The 21,985-nt window shown below is 40.1% G+C and overlaps 1 protein-coding gene across 1 annotated transcript in view; it reads left to right on the plus strand.

Moving 5' to 3' along the window:
• Positions 1 to 561: 561 nt before the first annotated feature.
• grin3a (glutamate receptor, ionotropic, N-methyl-D-aspartate 3A) overlaps positions 562 to 21,985 on the plus strand; it is a gene marked incomplete at both ends in the record, with an annotated part of 60,319 nt that continues 38,895 nt past the window's right edge. Inside the window, 2 exons of the mRNA XM_080509933.1 lie at positions 562 to 1,302; positions 13,117 to 13,844. Coding sequence (XP_080366059.1) covers positions 562 to 1,302; positions 13,117 to 13,844 — 1,469 coding nt within the window. The remainder of the gene's footprint in view (positions 1,303 to 13,116; positions 13,845 to 21,985) is intronic.

Consider the following 21,985-nt stretch of genomic DNA (forward strand, 5'->3'; position numbering starts at 1 on the left):
TGTTCGAAGCCTTAAAAGCCATCACATTTTTTTCTTCCTTCCAGAGGTGGATTGCACTGTTTTGGAATGTGTTTGATGCGCATTAACCATTTTTCCCGACATTTCCTTCCTCTGGGTTTGCCAATGCCTTCACTGTGCCTGGTATTCCTTCTACCACTGGAATATGTGGATTTTTTTTCCACTCCTTTGATTCAAGGTTTGTTTTAGTAATCGAAAGGTTTGAATGATGAAAATCTTTTGAGATGAAAAGCAGCACTTTTGGGGATCATTGTTTGCTTGTGCGCGGCTCGTGCCCGATCTTGCGCCTCAGCAGCCTGTTGTCCGCGTCCGAGCAGAAACGCACAACTTTGCCGCGAGCTGGATCCGGATCCGGGGCTGGAGCAGGGGAAGGAGGACCGGGACCGGGACCGGGAGCTGGGGCTGCAGCCGGTCTGAGCAGCACAGCAGGGCCACAGGCGCGGGGCCAGAAAGGGGACCTACGGAGCGGCCCCAGTGTTTGGCGCGGTCGGACGGGGCATCCGGCACAGTTCTGGAGCGGGGCTGTTGAGGTCGGTGGGGATGATGGTGGTGATAACGGATGTCACGGCAGCCCGACCAGGCACCGGTGCCTCGCCGCCGATGTGTTTCCTGCTGTGCGCCCTGGTGTTCCTCGCGCCGTGCGCCTCCCCACACCCACAGCCGTGCCAGGTGCTGAAACGGATCGGCCACACGGTTCGGGTAGGGGCTTTGCACGTACAGCCTCGTCTGATCCCCCCCACTGCTGGCAGCGGTTCTAAGGACTGGGACGCGGAGGGGGCTTTGGCAGGGGAGCCGCAGCCGGAGTTTGTAAAGCAGGTTAAAACAAGTGCCGGTGCGCCAGGACACGGCAGCCTGAGGACGCGGGTCGCCGCGAACAGTCAGCGGGGCGCAAACCGGAGCAGAAGCCAGGCGAGACAGCGCGAGGACAACACGTCCAGGGAGAACCGCGTGTTTGCTCCCCGGGACTCGGTCCTGCTCGCAGCCGAGGCTCTGAACCGGGCCGGTTTGCTCCCTTACAATCTAACTCTGGAGCTCATCATGGCGGTCGGGTCCGCGCTGGGGGAGCTGCCCGCCTTTTCCTTCTCCTCTACGGGCATCCCCGAAAACGAGGACCCGTTGTCATTCGTGGAGAGCGTGTGTCACACGGTGGTCGTGCAGGGGGTTTCCGCAATGATCGCCTTCCCACGGAACCGGGACGAGTTTGTCAAGTTGGAATTCGTCTCGTTTGCGCTTCAGGTGCCGGTTGTAAGCGTCGTGCAGAGGGAGTTCTCACGTCAGAGTAAGGTAAATATGAAAGAAAAAAGTTATTTCCCAGCTACATGTGGACTTTTGTTAACTGTTGATCACTTTACTGGACTCAGTTTGTGCAGGTGGGCGAGCGTCAACATCGATCACTTTAATTTCCGCAAAATGCCCTGAGCTCTGATCCATTCCTAACTATTGATAAGAATCAATTAATTCAAGAAGCTAATAGTTTAGATGGAGGCCTGGATGTCAAACCCATTTGCTCATGTGTGGGTTTCGATTTCATCGAGATGAAAGTGGAAATCCTTTGTTTCAAGTTCAACATCGATTCAATCACTTCTGCTTTAAACTGCCCAAATTAAAGTGCAGCACCATCCGTGACCCAAGCAGGGTTTGCTTTTCATCAGAAAGGAAACCAAAGAAATATGAAACTTGACAAACGCTTGAATTGCATCTAAACAGCCCCCCCCCCCCCCCCCCCCCCACCCCCCACAAAAAAAAACCCAAACAAAAACAAAAAACAAAAACAAAAATGAACCATGGGAAGAGCAGAGGGGAAGCTGCCTCTGTCCATGGTGCTGAATTGTGAACGGGGAGTCGGAGCAGGAACAGGGGTGTAGCGTTTTCTTCTTTTGCATCAAGGTGACATGTTTGATTGACGATTTAAAACACCCAGCAGCACGTGGCCCAAGGGTTATCTGCATAAACAATTGCTTTGTGGATTATCAGCTCACCAATGAGTGTGAATGAGGCCATAGTTCAGTCCCGTGGAGAGGAAAAGACTTCAAGAGTCATCAGAAGGAGTCATAGTTTGGATATCAACCGTTTAAGTAAATCTGGCTTACAATCATTGTATAATATGAGGTGTGGAAGCTATTTACACATTAGGTTTTCACCTGAAGGTGGGGTAAATTGAAGAGAAGTTGGAGAGAAGGCCTTACCTTTACCCATTCTTTCCCATGTAGGACTGTCAGTATTAAAAAAAAAAAAAAATAGTCGTTCCATGTCTTGGTTAACTTAAAGATCCCCAATCAGATTTTATCCTCAGGACTGCAAAAACAAATCAAGCCTTGCCTTCTTGTATATACTGGACATTCACAACCATTCCCTTGTAATTATGTAAACATTTAGTTTGAAGTTCATCCATATCCTACTGACTCTAACATCTACAAACATCTACACTTTAAGGCACTTAATTTGCTGTTTGATTTACAATTTGGTCCTAATATTGATAACTCCATTCTCACAGCAGTACAGTATGTGTGTTGTAAACATTTCAATCATTTGATTCCATTCTGTTCGCCTGGCATCAATATTTGCCTCATGAGAATATTTTTTATGTACTAATGCCATAGTGAGCATTGAATTTGTCCGTCAATGTGGCATGGACTTTTGAAACATTTCAAATTGGAATAAATGAGATGGATCAACATACCTCAACTCGGAGAGTTATGTTGATATGTGACAGTGACATAACAGTGCCATTAAACAAAGAAAAAATAAATAGGTCTATTACCTGCTCCCTCAGATGGATTTAATGAACTATGCTGTATATTCTGATGCTCATTAGGAGACTTCAGGGACGCTGTGAGTGAGCAGCACTCTGTTTCTCCAGTGAAATGTCTGCTCTTCTCTGACTCACTATATATCTGCAATGTACAGAAAAAAAGCCATCCAGGCAGAAATGCGGCAACCAGGATAACACGTGTGTCATTCGGCCAGTTGAGGAAGAGAATCCTCATTGAAAGAATGAACAATAGGAGTCTCTGCATTTACAATAAGGTTGAAACATTTCCTCCCCTCGTGCTAAAAGTACCTGCTAGGCATGAAAACATTGAAAAGGTTAGATTTTTCTAATATCTAACCTTTTATTGACAACCTGTATAGGTGTGTTTCGAGAATGTAAGTGGAGTGTTTCATTTACAGCCCTCTATCTTTCCATTTCATGCTGCATTTTGAAATGTGTTGGACAGACAGACTGTAGAACCGATGTAAAGCTTCCAGATACAGTATAAATTATTGATAGTGCCTTCAAAAAACAATCTTGGAGCTCTAATGTGGGTTGTTTTTAAGTCAAGGCAGCTGTTATGGTAATGTTATGCAATAGAAATCAACCAATATGAGCTGGAAAATTGACTCTTGTACTAAATGAACCGATAAAGGTTATTGGAGAAGTTTTGTAGCAGGAATTACAGAATTAGTTTAAAATGTAAACACTCTAAATTTGTAAGTGAGATGGTTCATAAATATTCAGTCTGTGGAGGGAACACCTGCTGAGTTTATGTGTGCGCAGGTAGAAATTGCTCTCACAACAAGATGATTTAGTGCAACTATACACTGTGAACCTCTGTAATTGGGTGGCACTAACAAGGCAGTTTTAGATATCAATGAGAGCGACGTGTTTCATGTGATACACAGCTATAATCTCATAGGTTTTGTGTTTAAGAACTTCCATCCAACACCCCCCCCAACACACACACACACACACACACACAAACACACACACACACACACAAACACACACGTCCAAACACGTCCAAATCTATTAGTTGGACTGAAGGTTTCTGGGATCCTTGCCACCTGCTGGGCTATAGGAGTGTTTGTGTGTGTTTTCAGGGTAATGTCTAATTTCCTCCACAACGCACGAGGAGGCATTTCCTCGTAAGCAGTTAGCAGGTGTTTAAAGTCAGAATCAGTCCCTTGAAGCAAAATAATGGGTATAAACAGAGCAGACAAAGAAACAGATAAAGAACGAATGACTGGCGGATGGGTGGATGTAAGGTCGTGAAAGGGGGGCTGGCAAACAGCCCTATAGTGTGCAGCGCTCGTGAGACGTTTTACAGAAATGGCTTGACTCTCGTCTGACTCAATCTCGTTTCACAAGCAAATCCCGACTGAAGGCTGACAGCAATTTCTCCAAAACAGAGTTTTCAAAATGTCAGAAGTTTCTGAATGTTTTGAGAGGATCTCATTAGTCCTTATTTCTGCTAACTTTATTTGACCTTTGGCTCATTTCATAATTCCTCGGAGTTCATGGTCAAGATTAGGCAAAGTGAAAATTTGTTTAATTCGGCGAATCGTCGAGAAACCTTTGATAATGTGATCTTCCCGCAGTTTGTTATGCAAGTGTCAAAATGATGAGGCTGCGCGAGAACACGGAGCTAATGGAGTGAAGGATAAAGTGACCTCAGAGTAAAGGAGCTGGACTGGGAGTTGCTGGTGATAGCGGAGCAGGGTCGAGAATTTTACATATAAAAGAGCGAGAACTGAGGAGAACTTGGAGAAAGGAAGGGCCAGCTGGTTTCTGATATGAGGACTTAGTTTTTAGTGGAAATCTGTCCCGTGTGCCGGCTGATGACGCTGGAGCTTGTGGAAAATTAAGATAGAGCATCTTCAGTAACAGCTCGAAGCGTATATGCAAATATCTGTTGCTCCCTAATCCAATTATGTGCAAACGTATGCTCTTTGCATTAAACGTGCTGCAAATATCCTCATTATGTCACAGGGTATATGCACTGGGCTATTTGTGACACAAGTAAATGGGGAGTGTCATCGCAGACAGAAAAATGTGGCAAACATCATCCAGCAGGGGAAGAAAGGGCCAGAGTGTCTGCAACCAGAGGAGGTGTACTGGCTGTGCAGTAATTCGCACTTTTGGAATATCCTGAGTTGAACTCTGGGCTTTGAGGAGTTTGCATGTTCTCCAAACATACACAATACATATATTGGTGCAGAACCAGTGAAGGCTGTCCTGGGGGTGTGCGGGAAACAATCAAAAGCAACTATCTCTGCTTGCAACTCGCCCCCCTCACAAGTTACCCTGCAGGTTGTGAGTCATTTGGTAAAGGTTTAAATAAACAAGGTGTTTTGATAGTTTTGTAGATTAATTGATTAAAGTACCACAATATAAAACACTCTGCATATAGAAGATAGATGGATGTATTAACAGCTAAACGTAATTGTTTGTGTATTTTACACAGTGTCTCACTTGTGAATCACTTTTTATACAGGTTCATTTGAAAGGACAGGAATGTTTTCTGATTTTATTTTAATCTTTGATTTTAATGTGACGTATTAGGTCCTTCAAACAAATATGGTCAATATTTGTTGGGGCTGTTAACAACTCTTAATTGTCAGAAAAGTGACCCTGACTTTACATTGTATTGATTGCAATGGCAGAAACCTGTACTGTTAGAAATCCCTGGTGTAATTTTTAACGTGTTGTATTGTAGAAGCCTATTATAGTGTGTGTTGCAATGAAGCTACTTTCTAATTGCAGTTTTAGAGGAAGTTAGGGTTTTAATATGATATGCACCTATCTGTATTATTAAAATACTTCTGTTACACATTAGTGGAGCTGTCTGTATGTCAGTTTTATAACTAATTCTCTCATTATGCAGAACATCAGATAGTTGGAAAAAGATACTCAAAAATCTGCATTATTGTGCTTTTCTAAAGGAATAAATTGTGAATAGCTGAGATTAACTACCAAAATATAGACAAAACCAGACTGAGCCTTAATTTTTCATTCAAAGCTGCAACATTTAAAATCATTATTAAATGTTGATTAATACATACTCAAATAATCAGAAACTGAGTAAGACAAAATACTATAATAATGCTGATGTCATCTCATCTCATGTCATAAGCCAAATTTACTTTATATCTTGAAATCAGCAAGTTTTACAACTTGCACTAGCAAAATTAGTGTTGCAATACAAATGTGGACCACAAGATGGTGCATTGAGAAACTGAAAGAAGCTACCAGAGGAAATAGATTGCATGTAAATGGCTGAAGCACTTGGCTGCGACACAGTGTTGTAATTATGACCAGTTGGAATGTTTTACAGACCGGAAAAGTTCTGAGCAAGAGGAACGAGAAATCAAAGAGAAAATTAAAAACTGAAAGTTTAATTAAACTGACTAAACTGCCACCAGACAGCAGAGGCATGACTATATTATGCCCTTTAAGGCTGCCAACAAAGCATGAACACAGCACAATAACACTGAGTTAATCAATCTTTATAAAGAAATTATGAATTAAAAAAAATCAATAAAAGCTTTCAATATCCATAAGTGAGCAAAAATGATAGATAGATAGATAGATAGATAGATAGATAGATAGATAGATAGATAGATAGATAGATAGATAGATAGATAGATAGATAGATAGATAGATAGATAGATAGATAGATAGATAGATAGATAGATAGATAGATAGATAGATAGATAGATAGATAGATAGATAGATAGATAGATAGATAGATAGATAGATAGGAATTGATTCAAAATCAATAAGATATTAGTGAAAGACCTTAACAGCTGAGCCAATATAGAGAGACAGCAGCTCTCAAACTATCATAAACCATAAAAGAGGTCAATCCAGGAAACGTAAAACAAAAGAATTCCCTCTGAAATGCGATAAGGAGGAAGTAAAAACAATTGAAAATCCTCGAGAGCCGTAGAATTGTGTTTTGTTCTACTTAAGTAAAAAACTGGATTCAAGGTTATCTTATGTAACACCAGGCACTGGATGTTATTCTTGCAAACCTTGAAGTTTTTTTCTGTCGCTTTTTTAGAGTACAACAGGTATTTATATTTCAATGATAATAAGAATGTTTGAATGCAGAAACACACAGGCTTTAACAAGTATAACTAACATCAGTGTCACCAATGATGCATGAAGTGTGGCTGTCTGGTCACATTTTTCAACACACAAAGTGACTTATTTTGCAGTGCGTTTAGAATTAAGTAAAAAAAAAAAAAGTGTTAATCCGTTATTGGCTTTCACACAACTTCATCACAGCAGCAAAGTCGTCCTCAGAATTGGGTCACAATAAATACCACTGAGCAGAATTTGTCTAATTTGCATGCTTTAAATGACGACCTGCAGATCACACATTAAAAAAAAGACAGGTTCCGATTGATTTATAGCAAGTTCAATGTGTAGTATTTCCCAGGAGTGATTTGAGTATTTTACCATGTTGTTTCTAGTTGTGTATTTCACACAGTTGGCATTTTAACCATCAAGATGCTCCACATAGCAGATATATCCGAGTGTATGAGATACTCGCTGTGTTTTCTCAAAACACACAAATAGCTCAGACTTCTTTGATTCTTCACACCTTACGATGAGTTCTGTCCAAAGGGCAGAGAGCTGTGGGAATGAAGGATGAAAGCAGAAGCTCAGAAGAAATATTTTTTGAGGATATTTGGAAGGAAATGACAATAATAAAATAAAAATAAAACACTTGTGAGTACAAGGATACACACAAAAGGAATTTCTTCTACACTCATAAGATCCCTTGTAGAACACACTAATCAGTAGATATTTCCTCACATATATTACTTTCAAATTCCCATCAGTATGCAGATATTTTAAAGGAGGGAATGAGTTCCTCTGAAAAAGCAGCTGTAAACAGAAACCGTGTCCAGATCTGTTTGTATGCGTTTGCAAGAAAATGAACTTGCAGTAAACACAAGAATAGAACAATCCGGGAGCGAGAATGTTACACTGTGTGCAGCCATCTTGAAAATGTAACTTTTAATCACTTAAATCTTCAGCCATAGAAAAAACAACCAGGAATTACAAGGTTGATGGCAAATAGAAAACAGCAATAGAATGACTTTTTCTTGGATATTATTGGAGTTTCTCATTGACCTTCCATAATTATAGTCGGGCTTTCAGGGGGGTTAGATTAGTGGTCCTACTGGCTTGTGGTCTTTGGGGGTCTGAAGGCTGTAGGGTCCAGCCCAGGGAGATTATTACCTTCGCCAACAAACGGGGCAAACGTTATATTTTTGTCTGTGTGTTTTTATTTTGGGCTGCATGGCTCAGTTAGTAGAGCCAATCAAGTGTCCTTGAGCAAGATGCTGAACCCCAAAATGCTACTGACCCTAATTGAATTAAATCTTCAGAGATGATTTGTCATTATCTAAAGATCAATCAATTACATTTTGGGATCAACCAGGTATGATATTTACTCCATTGTGGACACTGGAATTCCACAGTGCGCCGTCAGTAAGGAGTTCGGCACGGGAGCTGCAGTACTAACTCTGTACCTCTCCTCGTGTTACAGTTATCGGTGTGAGCACCTTGACTCAGGTAGTGGTTTATCTATGTACCCCCTCTCAGCTTTTCGCACATTGATGTTACTATCCGACAGGCAAGTTAGCATTGTTATGTGATAACAGCTAACATGCAAGCGACTCCAACTCAGTTCCACAAACAATTGTGGTGCTGGTTAGGGAATGTGCTCTGTTCCGAGTTCCTGTTCTAGTTTTCAATTGAACTTGTCATCGAAATGCTTCCAAAATACTAACTGACACTAAATACTAAGCTGATGGTAGTTATATCTTTTACCATGTGCCGTCAAGTGCCTGGCTTATTTTCACAATTTTTTTGTATGAAACATGAAATTACAACTATTTTCGCAAAAAAAACCAATGTTTTATTTCTGGTTCTAGTTGTGGTGGTCTGCTGCTCGTTACTGGCTTACTTATTTCATCAGTGGTAATGACATGAGGAGGTCGTGTTTGGCCCCATTTACAATTTCAAGTGACAAAGGAAATCTTTTATTGAGTTTTTGATGTCCGACACGACAATGTGAAACTTTTCCAAATCCATCTCCGTGGCAACAGGGGAATAACACAACTATGTAGAGGGCTGAAAATGCAACTTTTAAAAAACTCTGCTACTAGGCATTTGCACCATGACCATAGTAAATAATTATTCTGCACATGCAGCAGATGGACAATAACAACAATATTTGCAGACTCCCAGTCCATATTCTCTTCGGCCTTGGCAGTTTTATAGTTGAGAGTCACCTGAAATAGTTATCCAACTTGGTGATCTGTCCATACGAATGTCCATGTACTCGCCATTGTTCATGTATACAGCGGTTCCATTGAAACAAGAGCAGTCACTTGACAACTACATTGTTTTCAATGTTTCTGCCATTTCCAAAACATTGCCATGTAAAAGCAAAACTTTCTGAAACAAAAATGCAAAAGTATTTTCACTGTCATTGTTGTTATGGAAATGGGGCCTTGTGTTTTTATGGACTTAGGGGTTCAGGGACTTTTTACAATAAACAGAGTGATAGCGACACCCCTCAGGACACACAGTAATCTGCAAGCTGGCTGCTGTTCAGTGAGGAAAACTTCTGTAATCAACTAAAGTAAAAAGAGAAACTCATTTTAATCAGTTTTCACACTGTCCCCCACAATGAATCATCTAATCAAAGTGCAATCAATAACCAGGCCATTAAGGGTTTATTTGATTTCTCCACCGGCTCATTCCCACCGATTCCGATGGCATCTGCAGTTTTACCATACAGTATGCATTGCAGGTATTTCCTTCGCACAACAATCGACAGCAAAGGCTTTCTGGATGTGCAAATCACAAGGGGGGGGAGAGTGATTTTTGAAGGGAGTGGAGTGATGAAAGAGCGTGGTGACAACAGAGCTGGGATTTCCCCTACGTGCCAACAGCGAAATGCCTCGTGTTCGAGAGAAGGCAGCTACACTTCCTACTGATTTCTGTTCATGTTTATTTACTTGAGGAACAAAGAGAGGGTTAAAGATTTATGGAGATCACAGTGCAAGAGGGGCTGCAGTGGAGAATAAATCCTCCAATCCTGCTTTGGGGATGAGCGGAGGTGAGGGCCTGATGCCCTGTGGACCGCATTAGCATTCCCTTCCCTGACACAGGACTTCTAAATCCGAAATAAAACATGCACTTTTGCTTTTGTTGGTGCGTTTGCCGCAACAATAATCCACCCACGCATGTGCAATAAGCAGATGAATAATGTGGTATTTGCATGGCTATTGGGCAAAGTGATTAATGGGATAAATGAAATTAGCCAGTATATTAATCTAATGGACTTTAAGTACAAAGCTTGTGTAATAGTTATAAAGTCAATTAAAATGAGTTGCTCTGAGGCTTTTAGGTGTGTGTAATTTTTTTTTGTGTGTGTGCATGCAACAAACAAACAGAAACTGATTGATAGCATTTAGAGCCAGTACAGAACTGGATATGACAAGGTATACAGAGTCAGACAAATGTGTCTTATTTGGTTTTATCTAAAGTGTTACAGCGACAATTGTGTCAACTTTGAAACATATCTGCTCTGATCTTGTGGCTTACTAAGATGCTGAGCGTGATGCATGATAATACGTGTCGTTTGCACTTGTGTTATTACGTTGGCACTGAGAGAGAGTCAGCACACCAATCTGCCATTACTGCCAGCCACTTTTATGGCGTGACAGGTTTATGTCCTCACATACAGGAAGCTTTAGATTTCCGATCATTTACAGTGGAGTGAAGAATTCTGTATGTAACACTTGATTAAAGAGCTACTGGAAGTAATCTGTAAAGTATATTGGTAGTTTCACCCGATGGAGCTAATATGTAAACTTTTTCACCTAATTCTGATGTAGTTTTGTTATATATTGTCATAATATTGTCATAATATCCTTTAAGTTTAAACTTCAGGGTCTTTATTTGCTATGTATATAATGAAGATATCTTTATTCCTGCAGAAGGACACAACTAATACCAACAATTACTACACTCTCAACATAAAGCCAATTTCAATGAAACCTTCTGCTGTAAAATACAATGAAATGTCCCAAAAGACCTCTCCTGTAGGTGTCTTATTATGCATTTGCTGAGAAAGTCACCCTCACAACATGACTTTGATGCTTTCATGGCAGCATCACCAATATCTTAGCTCAGCTCTCAGTGTTGTGTTGCGTCTGCTACTGCTTATGTTTTTTTTTTACAATTTGCTTGGTGGTTTGGTGGACCAGTTTAGTGGCCCATGAGCCTTATATCTGACACCCCTGCTCTAAATGTTCATCCATCACTACTGTATAGTACTGTACATCAACTGCCATTTACTACAAAATGCAGCAGATTATTACAATATGTGAATGTTGTTATAAGCTGCCTGTCAAAGACAATCAAGGTCATCCTACCGCAGAGAAATATCAAAAAGTTCAACCATAATTAAAACTGGAATTGAAACTACTCGCAGTCAAATTCACCAAATTTTATAATTGAAGTTATTCCAGAGTTTTGGCGAAGACGGGGAGGTTCTAGTACTCATAGCGCTGAGGGTTTATGGTGGGATGATTCAGGTGTCTGTTGATGAAGATTGGAGGATTTATATGGCTTCATTATATTGTTAAGATAAACTGGAGACTGGACACTTTTCACTATGAGTGAATGCAGCTGAAAAACAAGAAGTGAACTACTGTTCTCAGACTTGATGTGAAAATGGCATTGAAAAGTATTTTATTGAGTGTTGTGTTAAATGTAGGCATAACCTGTAAATTCTGAAGAGATGGAAAAAGGCAGACGGGAATATTTTGAATTTGATCACTTAAAGACAGAGTGCTGCTCAAGGTAATACACACGCTTTAATCTCAGCAGAGATGGTTTATATGGCGTCCCCAAGACTTTTGCCCCCAAGCAGCTTATGTAAATGAGGTATCGCAATTTAACTTTTAAGTGGAGAACAACCAGAAATGTTTCTACAGCCAACCCAATTCATACCCTCCAGCTGGTCAGACAGTAACTATAAAGTGTTTCTTGGTGAAACGATGTTTGAAGATTTGTATGTGTATCACCAGTAGTTTCTCAGAATCACTGGACGACAGTGTTCCCGGACATTGACTGCTACAATTCTCAAAGTTTTCAGCATCTTCTTCCAATGACTGAATCAGGCATCAGAGAAATACGAGAAAAATACAAGAGGAAACACCATAGCGGTGGCATTTGTAGTCAGACATCTTTGCAAAGATACCCTGATAAGATGTAATCATGAGGTAATACAATCTGAAAGGCCCAATTTTCAGTGCAATTCTTTTGCAGTCAACCAAGTGAAAACATCGGCTGTACTGGAAAAAAAAAACCGCCAAAAAAACGCAATTGAAATGGTAACAAAAGGGTCCAAATTAAGCAAAATGATGCCTGTTATTCATCAATTACCTACACTTTTACCCACACTTCCATTACTGCTCGTCTGAGTGGGAATCCCACACACCAGTGTGATGCTTCATTGAACTGTCCAGGACTCATCAATCAGGTCATGAATTTATGAATCACAAATGTGAATTTAACTACATGGAACTGAGTATGTCAAATAGCCTGTTGAGCCACATTTAGGTTCAAGATAATGCTAAATGAAAAAAAGAAAGAAAGTGACTACACATCAAAATAGATGTAGAGTATTTCTCATGATGTGAATAATGATATTCATGGAAGAGGGTAAATGGAGTTTGAAATCCATTATATCCAGCAGACGGTGTTTGTTCTCCAGGAACAAATTGAATTCTAAGACAGAAAGTAATACAGTTAGATTTATAAACCTCTTTTTCTTTCCTTCTGTCCTTTCCATATTTTCCTCCCTCTATTGCCTCCCTGGTGTCCAAACTTATTTTTATTCATTCCCAACCTTCCATTGTCTTCCTCACTATTACACCCCGACCCCCACACTCCTCGGTTACCATTATTTTGCCATTTCTCACAATATCCTTCACTATAAAATCTATTCTCTAATGTTTCATCTCCCCTTCTATCTCCCTGCCCTCTATGAAATTCTACTGACCCTCACCAACTCTTCACCCTCCACATCGCCTCTTTGTTTCACTGCCCATTTGTCCAATACGCTTTCCTAAAATGTTTCCCATCCATTTGATATCCTCAACTCATTTTTCTCTTTTCTGTATTGTTTCCTTTCACGTTCCCCACTCGTCTTTTTCTTTTCTTGTCCTGTGATTGTCAAACCTTCCACCCTGTGTCTTCCATCACTTCCACCTATTCAACTGCACCTGTTCTCCTCTCAGAATAACCTCCATTTCCAAATGGCGATGCGAACCGTGGAGGCCCCGCCATCCCGTCTCCTCTACTCCCTGCTGATGATGAACGGCTGGTGGGACATCAGTGTGCTCCTCTGCCAAGAATGGAACATTAGCGACTTCCTCCTCCTCATCAAGAACAACACCCGCTTCCATCTGGGCTCCCTCGTCAATCTGACGGCCAACGTCTCAGCCTCGCCTTTGTCTTCATTACTCACCTCGGCAACAGGTATCCCAGTGGGCGCTCAGGGATCATTGTCCCCTTCAGGCTATTCATCCCCCGTTGCTTCATCTTCTTCATCTTCGCCCACCTCCGCCGCAAAATCGGACCAGCAGCAAGCCCTGATGCGGCAGCTGGAGGGTCTGAGAGAACCTTCTTCCACAACGGGAGTGGTAACTTTTGGGTGCGACATCCGCGAGGTGCGGCGCTTGTGGACGGTGGCCGCGCGAATGGCGCTGCCGGAGTTTCACTGGGTCTTGGGGGACAGCCAGAATGTGGCGGAGCTGAGAACAGAGGGGTTACCTCTGGGGCTACTGGCTCACGGGGTGATGGGATCCCCGTCTCTGGATCAGTATGTTCATGACTCACTGGAGGTGGTTGCACGAGCGGTGGGCAGTGCAGCCCAGGAGAATCCTGCGTTGGCACTCATACCTGGGACGACCAACTGTATGGATGTACAACACAGCAACGGCAGCTCGGGGGAGTACTTGGCAAGGTAAGGAATGAAGAAAATTATTATTCTGACACCATTTTGCAAACTGTGCATTTTGAATGCTTCAGCACCTCAACTTGAGTTGCTTTTTTCTGCATACTTTGTTTAAGTTACCAGTTTTGCATATGTTTGAATTTCAAAGCACTTTTAGTTTTAGAATTTAGTGCCACATTCACCAAAACATTCCAGGAACAACTTTCAAGTTTGTAATTGAGAAAAGGGTTTTCATTCAAGTTCACTTACATCAATCCTTCTAACATCACCATTTAATTTCCATAAAAAAAAAAAAAACAGCCTAATGATCAAGCTGATGAGGATTTGGCTGACTGTCAACATCTAGACATGGTTCGTTGTCATAGGTACTGAAATAATAAGTCACTTACGCCAGGAGTTGATGTTTGGACAAAATAAGATGAAAACCATTTTTGTTGGATTTAAGATGTTTGAAGCAATTTTTCATGTTATTATTTTCATTGCGTTTCAGTTATTGCATCTTTATCTGAGCCATCCATCCACCACAATCTCCTCTTCATAGAAATCACATATTTTATTCTCCACAATAGATTACAATACGATAGCAAAGAGATAATCTCTGCCTCTTTCAAAATCAGCCTACTTGGACATTTTAAACAATTATATTTGATCCGCTTGTCATTAAGGAACTGTTAGGTAGGAGTTATAGACCTTGCTCAAGGGCACCTTAGTGATTAGAGCCACTTTCAAATTCAATGAATCAAATATGGATTTAAATAGTCAGCAAAAAAACTGATAGTTATAAATATATAACTATCAGCTTTTACCATTTCTATAAATCTTACCTTCACTTACATGTTCGATCACAATCCCATTGGAATGAGTACGAGGATTTCCAAAGAGACAAGCCATTCATATACATCCTTCTTGGACTGTTCATGCACAAGTAACCAGTGTTTTATACATACCCAATACCTACAGCAGAGTGGTGGAATGATCATGTGTGATAAAGTGAGTGTAGCACCAGTGCTGTAATCTGCTGCCAAACGATGCTGCTGCTCAGATATGAGCAACAAGAGGTGTGTGATATCACACACCGCTGCCTTACAAGCAGAGTTTGACCTTTCCTACTGAGAATCTCTTCAAAAACCTGAATCAGCAAAGTGAAAATGATCATTACAGCAGGGTGTGTTCAGAGAGGCTGTCAAAAGCCTTATTACTACTTCAGGTTTTGACACACAAAAAAGGAGGGCTAGTGAGGGATATTTTGGGACTGTTTGACATGCGGTGAACAAAAAAAGCCTTTCTTGTGCATGACCTTTTGTTCTACTAGTGCCCCGTCACTGACCCTGTGAAGGCAGAGGATTTACCTGATGGGGTTTAATTCCCGACCGCTAATCCGAGCTGTTACATGCAGGGGATTTGGAAAAAGTCTGCCACATACCTGGCTCAGGAAAATCTGAAAAGGAAGTGGAATATGGTAAACTAGAATCAGCTGTGGAGGCTGGAGGAGAGATAAGCACAAATGTTTGTATGTATCCGGACAAGATTAAGTTTTCTTTTCGGAAATGTCATTCCCCGTATTTGTAATTCACTTTCTTTTTTTCCGGAAAAGCTTTAGCAAGATTTGACCTGCCTTAACACATTAATGTTACAGAGGTTAATAGATGCTGACTTATTGTTCTTTCTCCAATTTCCGCATGTCTCATCAGGTTACAAAGATTAAAGATAAATGGAGTCACGGTCATCATCATCTGTTACTATTAACTTCTGTTCCACACAGAATGAAATGTGGTTATCTGTGCTGCCCCACAATTGTGTCAGTTCACGTCTACTTTTCAAAAACATATATCTTTAATCGGATTTTGAAAGAACACTGCTCACCTTTTCTATTTGTTTCATGTACCTGGTCCATCCTTTCTGTGGATTTCAAATGCAGCATCACCTGTGAGCATCTGTTGTACGGTTTCTTCTCTTGAGTTTTTAGTTTACAAACTGAGACAATATTAATGTTTTCTAATGCTTTTCAAGATTCTGCAAATGATCATTTGTCTGCTTGTGCTTTTTTTTCCCATTTCTCTCCACGCCCTTTCGTTGTTATCTACTAAACACATTTTCTTTGGCAGCAAACAACATTGGCAAAGTACAAAACATCCATTTGGTCAAAATATTCCACACAATGATGGAGGGCTCGGGGGCTAGAGGTGGCCTGGGGGTGGGTGTGATGTATGGTTGAACAGCGGGTGTGGCAAAAATAAAGCAATATCAGGACTGTTTGCCTGACTGCTGTTGGATATTTTGGTTATGGAAAAGTGCCCTGATACTGTAAAGTTTGTTACGATCCATAAAGTTTTCTATGTCAGTGGTAAAATAATGTCTCCAAATACAAGGGAAGAAGTCAAGAAGGCAAAAACTTAGACAAGAATAGCCATCAGCTATGAAGAACAAAATCAGTTAAAAGTTTATTTTATCAAATTGACCTGTTCTATGAATTTCTAACATGCAAATCAATAGGCCAAAAGTAATTGGACATGGGTTATGATGTATATCTGCAACAAAATTATTTCACTCAGACATGACGGGTCTAAAATTACAGCGACTTTTCTTTTTCTGCAATAGGTTCTCTGAAATAAAAATATACAACGCAAATAAGCAGAAAGCCCTGCACTCTCCAAAAAGGTTATGGGAGAAATGACAGCATATTGAATGTTCAAACTATCCTTATGTGACAAATGTAAAAACAGCTCACTGCAAGGAAACAAATCGAGAGTAATTGAACAGTGTAAATGCTCATATTCTTGCTCAGAACTAAACTAAGGCCACAATTGGAGGCAGATGGAGGAAGCGGAATGAATCAAAAATTCAATTTTCCTCCAGCAAACCAAAAAAAAACAAAAAAACAAATAAAGAAATAAAAGCCAGCTGTCTTTTGAAAATAAGCAAGAATAGAAATTACACTTCATTGTTGGATGATTGCAACAGTAAAAAAAAAAGGTATATACGGGGTTCTACCAACACATCTATGAAAGAGAGCAACAAAGTAGTACAACAAAAATATATTTGAGACTCAACGGCCCAATACCAATATTGAATATTATAAAAATATTATAGTTTTGATGTATAAATTAAGAAAAGTATTTTAAGAAACATTTACTCAGCTTTGGTAATGGGTTTCTAGAAATTGCAACAACTTAATTCCGAGGTGTTTCCATAAGGGCGTTGGGCCAAATCTGGACCTCAAGCATTTATTGTTATTTTTTGTATGCATTTCTTGTGGACACAACACAACACTGAGGCGTGCGCTGATAAAATGCAATGTAGGATCAAAGTCATGTTGTATGCAACAGCTGCAGGAGAGGGGTATTTTTTGGTTTTTTTTTTTTTTTAAATTACGCTTTATTTTGCATTGATCATTAAAATGGACTTTATGATGAGTCATAATTTTTGGTGGTCAATGTTTAATTTTATGAAAATATAGACACTCATCATATTTACTCTCCTCAACAATGAAGAAAAACTTTAACATTTAATTTTAAAGGTTATCACAGCACTATTTTTTACCGGTCTGGCCCACTTAAGATACATTTGGGCTGTATGTGACATCTGGACTTAAATGTGTTTGACACCCCAGATTTAAACTGTCTGAAAAGTCCATATTGATTCGGTATTAAAAGGGTTTATTCATTTCTAAAGTATAGGTTAAATGAAAATGGCTGACGAATCTTTTGGCTAAAGTCAACCCTTGCAGTGTTACTTCTTATTGGAGGTCAGATTCCTCTGACACTCTTCCACTGATCCATCAGCAGTGCTCTCAGTTTATTGTTGTAAAGGTGTGAAATCATTATTTCTAAAAGCTGTTCTCTCACTTTTATCATCAGATAGTTTTACATTTATGAAGTTTTCTGCTCATGGTGTGTAAATGGTGTTAGAAGTTATTGCCAGTAGGCACATTCTGTGTATTGTGTCTTATGTATGGCAGGTGTGAGGTGTACCACTACAGGCCAGGTCAGCACGAATCAACAACACACAAGACAAATTAATTTTACAACAGTAATGATTTGTTAACCAACCAAAGATGATTCTGTCTCTAATGAGACACCTGAGCCTGTACGTCACTCAACATTTTGACAGTCCTGGAAGTGTCTGTGGCCGCAGCTGCAATCAGACGACTGTGCACATTAAACCTGGTCGAAACTGAGACAGTCATTTCACAACAAGTCGGCAGAACCAGACACTAACCATTTGCTGAGTGCCTATTGTCCCAAAATCATAATTTTTCCTGTCTGTATTGCAGCTGAGTTGTACTATTTGTGTGTGTGTGCGTCATCTCCCCCGCACAGTTGGAGGATAAATTGATCGGTTGCTCCTGCAGCCTTGTCGAAAAGCAGTTACAGTGCCCAGTTGTATTTTGGTGGTAAAAATCTCTATTGAGGAGAAAAGGAAAGAGCTCATTTTGGTTACAGAACAAAAAATTATGTATGTGTTAACTAAAAAGCACTATGACCTGAATGCACAAAGAATCTTTACGTTTGCCCAGAAATAAATCATTCATTCATCATCATTCATTCATCCATCTAATATGATCTGGTCAGATATATTTTTCAGTTCTAGCAACACGCGATCAAATGTTCCATGCCTTTGAAAATGTAAATAGTTGTTAATAAGAATAAATTCTTACTTGAGTAAATGAAGGTCAAATAAATAAAACAAAAATCCAGTGCGATTTGTAAGTTATTAAGCACATGGAGATTATAATGCCATTATTTACTGGTCCATCCCACTTGTTCAAAATTGTGCTGTATGCGACTCCTGAAGCAAAGTTAATTTGTCACCCCTGCTGCAAATGAAAGTGGAATACTTGGAAGTTTAATTCTACCAATTTCTTCAAAATATATCTGAGCAATCAAAGTGAAACCTGGTGAAAAAAGTAGTAATTGTAGACTAAATGCATTTTGGGGTTGGTTTTCCCCTCTGTGTATTTCATAGATCAAGGACATGTCGAGGCTTTATTTCCACCACCTGTTCTTCTACACAATTGCGTGCAGACAACATTAAACTATGAACATTAGCGACGGTGAGTGCACAGACATTTGTATGGACAGACAACAAAGCTGGATTGCAAGTCAGGGTGACTCAACTATAAAAATACAGGCTAAAGGTTAAAACTACAACTAAACATTGTGTTTTCAGTGGCTGCGATCACCGTTGTCATGTGAACAGACACCCCCCCCCCCCCCCCAAATAACAGATGTTCCTCACTGTAAAATATTATAATTAAAGGGGGCTTCTGCCTGCACAGTTTCTCCAGGTAGTCTATTCCTCCCATAATCCAGTAACATGCCAGACAAATCAACTCGTGACTCAAAATGGCCCCTTTTCTTCACGTTTGTGTTACTTTGACTTGTTCAAGGGAGCTACACCTTTTTTTTCCAAAACATATTCTCAACACAAGCAATTAAACAAATTGGTGTCAACTTAGTGGCAGTGACTGTCACTTGCTTATTTAATCAAGTTTGATGGTGCTTTCATTGATTTTGCTTCTTAAAGTGGCCAGTCATCCCTCACTTTTGATTATTCATTTTGACTTCTCAGCTTGCATGCAAACTTCACACTGCGCTCTCACTGCTGACACTTTGTGTAAAGGTGGCGAGGCTGATTCAAGCTGGCATGAAGCTCGTTGCGCTCCGTCAGGTGGCTCTTAGGCTGAAAAACTATTGTGACAATTGTCTTTATTAGGATGAAGACCACACCGATGTTTATTCCTTTGGTGGACAAAATTCTGTTAAGCGGCTCTGATTTAAAAAAAATCTCAAACTCACCCTCCTTAAATGGCACAGTGCAGATACAGTCATGAAAATCACTAAGCTGAGGAGAAACTGCAATTCGGAAGCCATCACTGATACAGCAATCATACAAACGCACCTTATCCAGGTCATTATTATCATAATTACCAGAATTAAGGTGAATGAGGTTTGACATATGCTCACATGAAATTATCATAATTTTTCCAAATGAGAGCGTGGGACGAGTCCGAATTTGTTGGGAGGCTTTAAACACATGAAGAATAGGAATAACGGACCAGGCACCATTAGAGGTCTGGTGTAATTAATAGCGAGATGTTCCAATTGTAAAGATATCCGCTGTGTCACTCATTTCTAACTAATAAAGAGCTGGTGTTGTGCAGCGTGAATCAATTAACTTTCTTTTGGCCTTGTTTGCTCGTTCACAAGCGTTATGGGTTCTTGCATATGAAAATGTAAAAAGATTATTTATGACCTGCTTATACAGGAAGACAAAAAATTTTAAACACTTGGCAAGTGAAGATTTTCTCCTTTTTGGGGTTAAATGGAAAAGAGGAGAAATTTAGCATCTTGGCAGAGTTCTTTTCCTCCTCAAAAGACAATAGTCCAATGCAATGTTTCTCAGCCATTTTCCTGGAGGATCCCTGCCTTGCATCATTTAGGTGCCTTCCTGCTCCATTGCACCTCATTTAATTGAATCGGGTTATGCAGAGTTCAATAAAAAAAATATCCACTTAACTGAATCAGGCGTGTTACAACAGGATGACATGTAAAACATGTGAATTGAGAGGATTATATTCTTAAAGTCAGACAATAATTTAAATGCCAGCCTAAAAGCCTTGAAACACAGTTCACAAATGTCTCTGAACAGCAGAAAAGCAAGCATGCAAGCACGTCTGACAAAACTGGCAAACGCTGTGACTTCATGACAAACTCAAAATCAGGTCTCTTACAACCAACATGGATTTCTCACATTAAATATGTGCAAGTGTGAAAAGCACTCGGCCAAAGTCCACCATTACATACAAATGCCAGTGTGACAGCGGTACCGAGTTAACACAGGAACTATTCATGTGTAGATATTTTCAATCTGAACACATTCATGAAACAAAAGGACGATTATCTCCTCTAAAATGTGATCCACCACCTCTTGTCTGACTTCTGGATGAAGCTGAAATTCAGTTGACATGACAAGGAAAAACTTAACCTTCTGGGACTTGGTAATAATCCGAGTTTGTCGTCTGTCCATACGAATGTCTGTGAACTCACAATGCAAATTACAGTATTTTTTAGTGTGTCTGCCATTTACATCATTTCCAAAACATTTCAATGTAAATGCAATTTATTTCTGAAATGAAAACTTAAGTAAACGGGGCTTGAAAGTGCACATTGGTCCAGGGAAACTCTGGAATCAGGTTTGACAGCCACTGCGGTCATCAGTCCAAGCATTTCAGCCCATTTTCTAAATCCCCGCCCTACAGCTTACACACCCAGTGGCGTTTTCTTTTTTTCTATATAAAACCTGTTGCCATTTTCTGTCATTTTTAGAGAGATCTGGTACGGTGAGATATTTGTCAGATCGTAGGATCAGGTCCCTGCTGATGAATCAACCTGGAGGGAGACTGATGTCGTGTTAAAGCCAGAGACCAAGTGACAGATGAGCCATGGAGAGGCTGCGGCCGTTCTCAGACTGGGCAGGTTAACCGCCCTCCAGGGAATGTATTGCAAGATTATTATGGACTGGGCTGCAGCCGAGTCGTGGGCCATCAAAACCATCAACCATTCACAGGGGCGGGGACTTATGCTGACTCAGTGGTTCATGTGAGTCAACACAGAATAAAATCGCTTGATGCTAAGCGAGTTCCAGTGCAATGACCAAGAAAGAGGAAGCCTACTTTAAAGAAAGCTGCTGTTCACAATAATTAAAGCTCTGAAACTACTGGATGAGATTCAGGAAAAAAATATCAATGACATTAAAAATAGACAAATCATGAATGGGGTAGGGAAATGGTTTATTTTGTGAAAATACCATCAGAATTTGTGATTGTCAAATGGAGGAAATCAAGAACAAAATATGAACGTATTAACATAACCTAGTCTCGAGATGAGCAACTTTATGACTGAAAGAGACATTTTCTGTAATTATTTCTCATTTTATTTTGGACTCAACCATTAAAGTAATGATTATACAGTTTTGAATTATTTACCAAACTGTAGCTTATCCTGCATATATGGATTCTGAGAACTGAGAATTGCTGACATCCTTTTCTTTTTATCTATTTTTGAACCCTTAAGCTGTTTTAGCTCAGAAGTGTGCCAAAATGATCTTTTGTTGTTTGAATCAAAAGTACAGAAAAACCAACATTTTTA

The sequence above is a fragment of the Blennius ocellaris genome, assembly GCF_963422515.1.
Source record: "Blennius ocellaris genome assembly, chromosome: 15".
NCBI lineage: Eukaryota > Metazoa > Chordata > Actinopteri > Blenniiformes > Blenniidae > Blennius > Blennius ocellaris.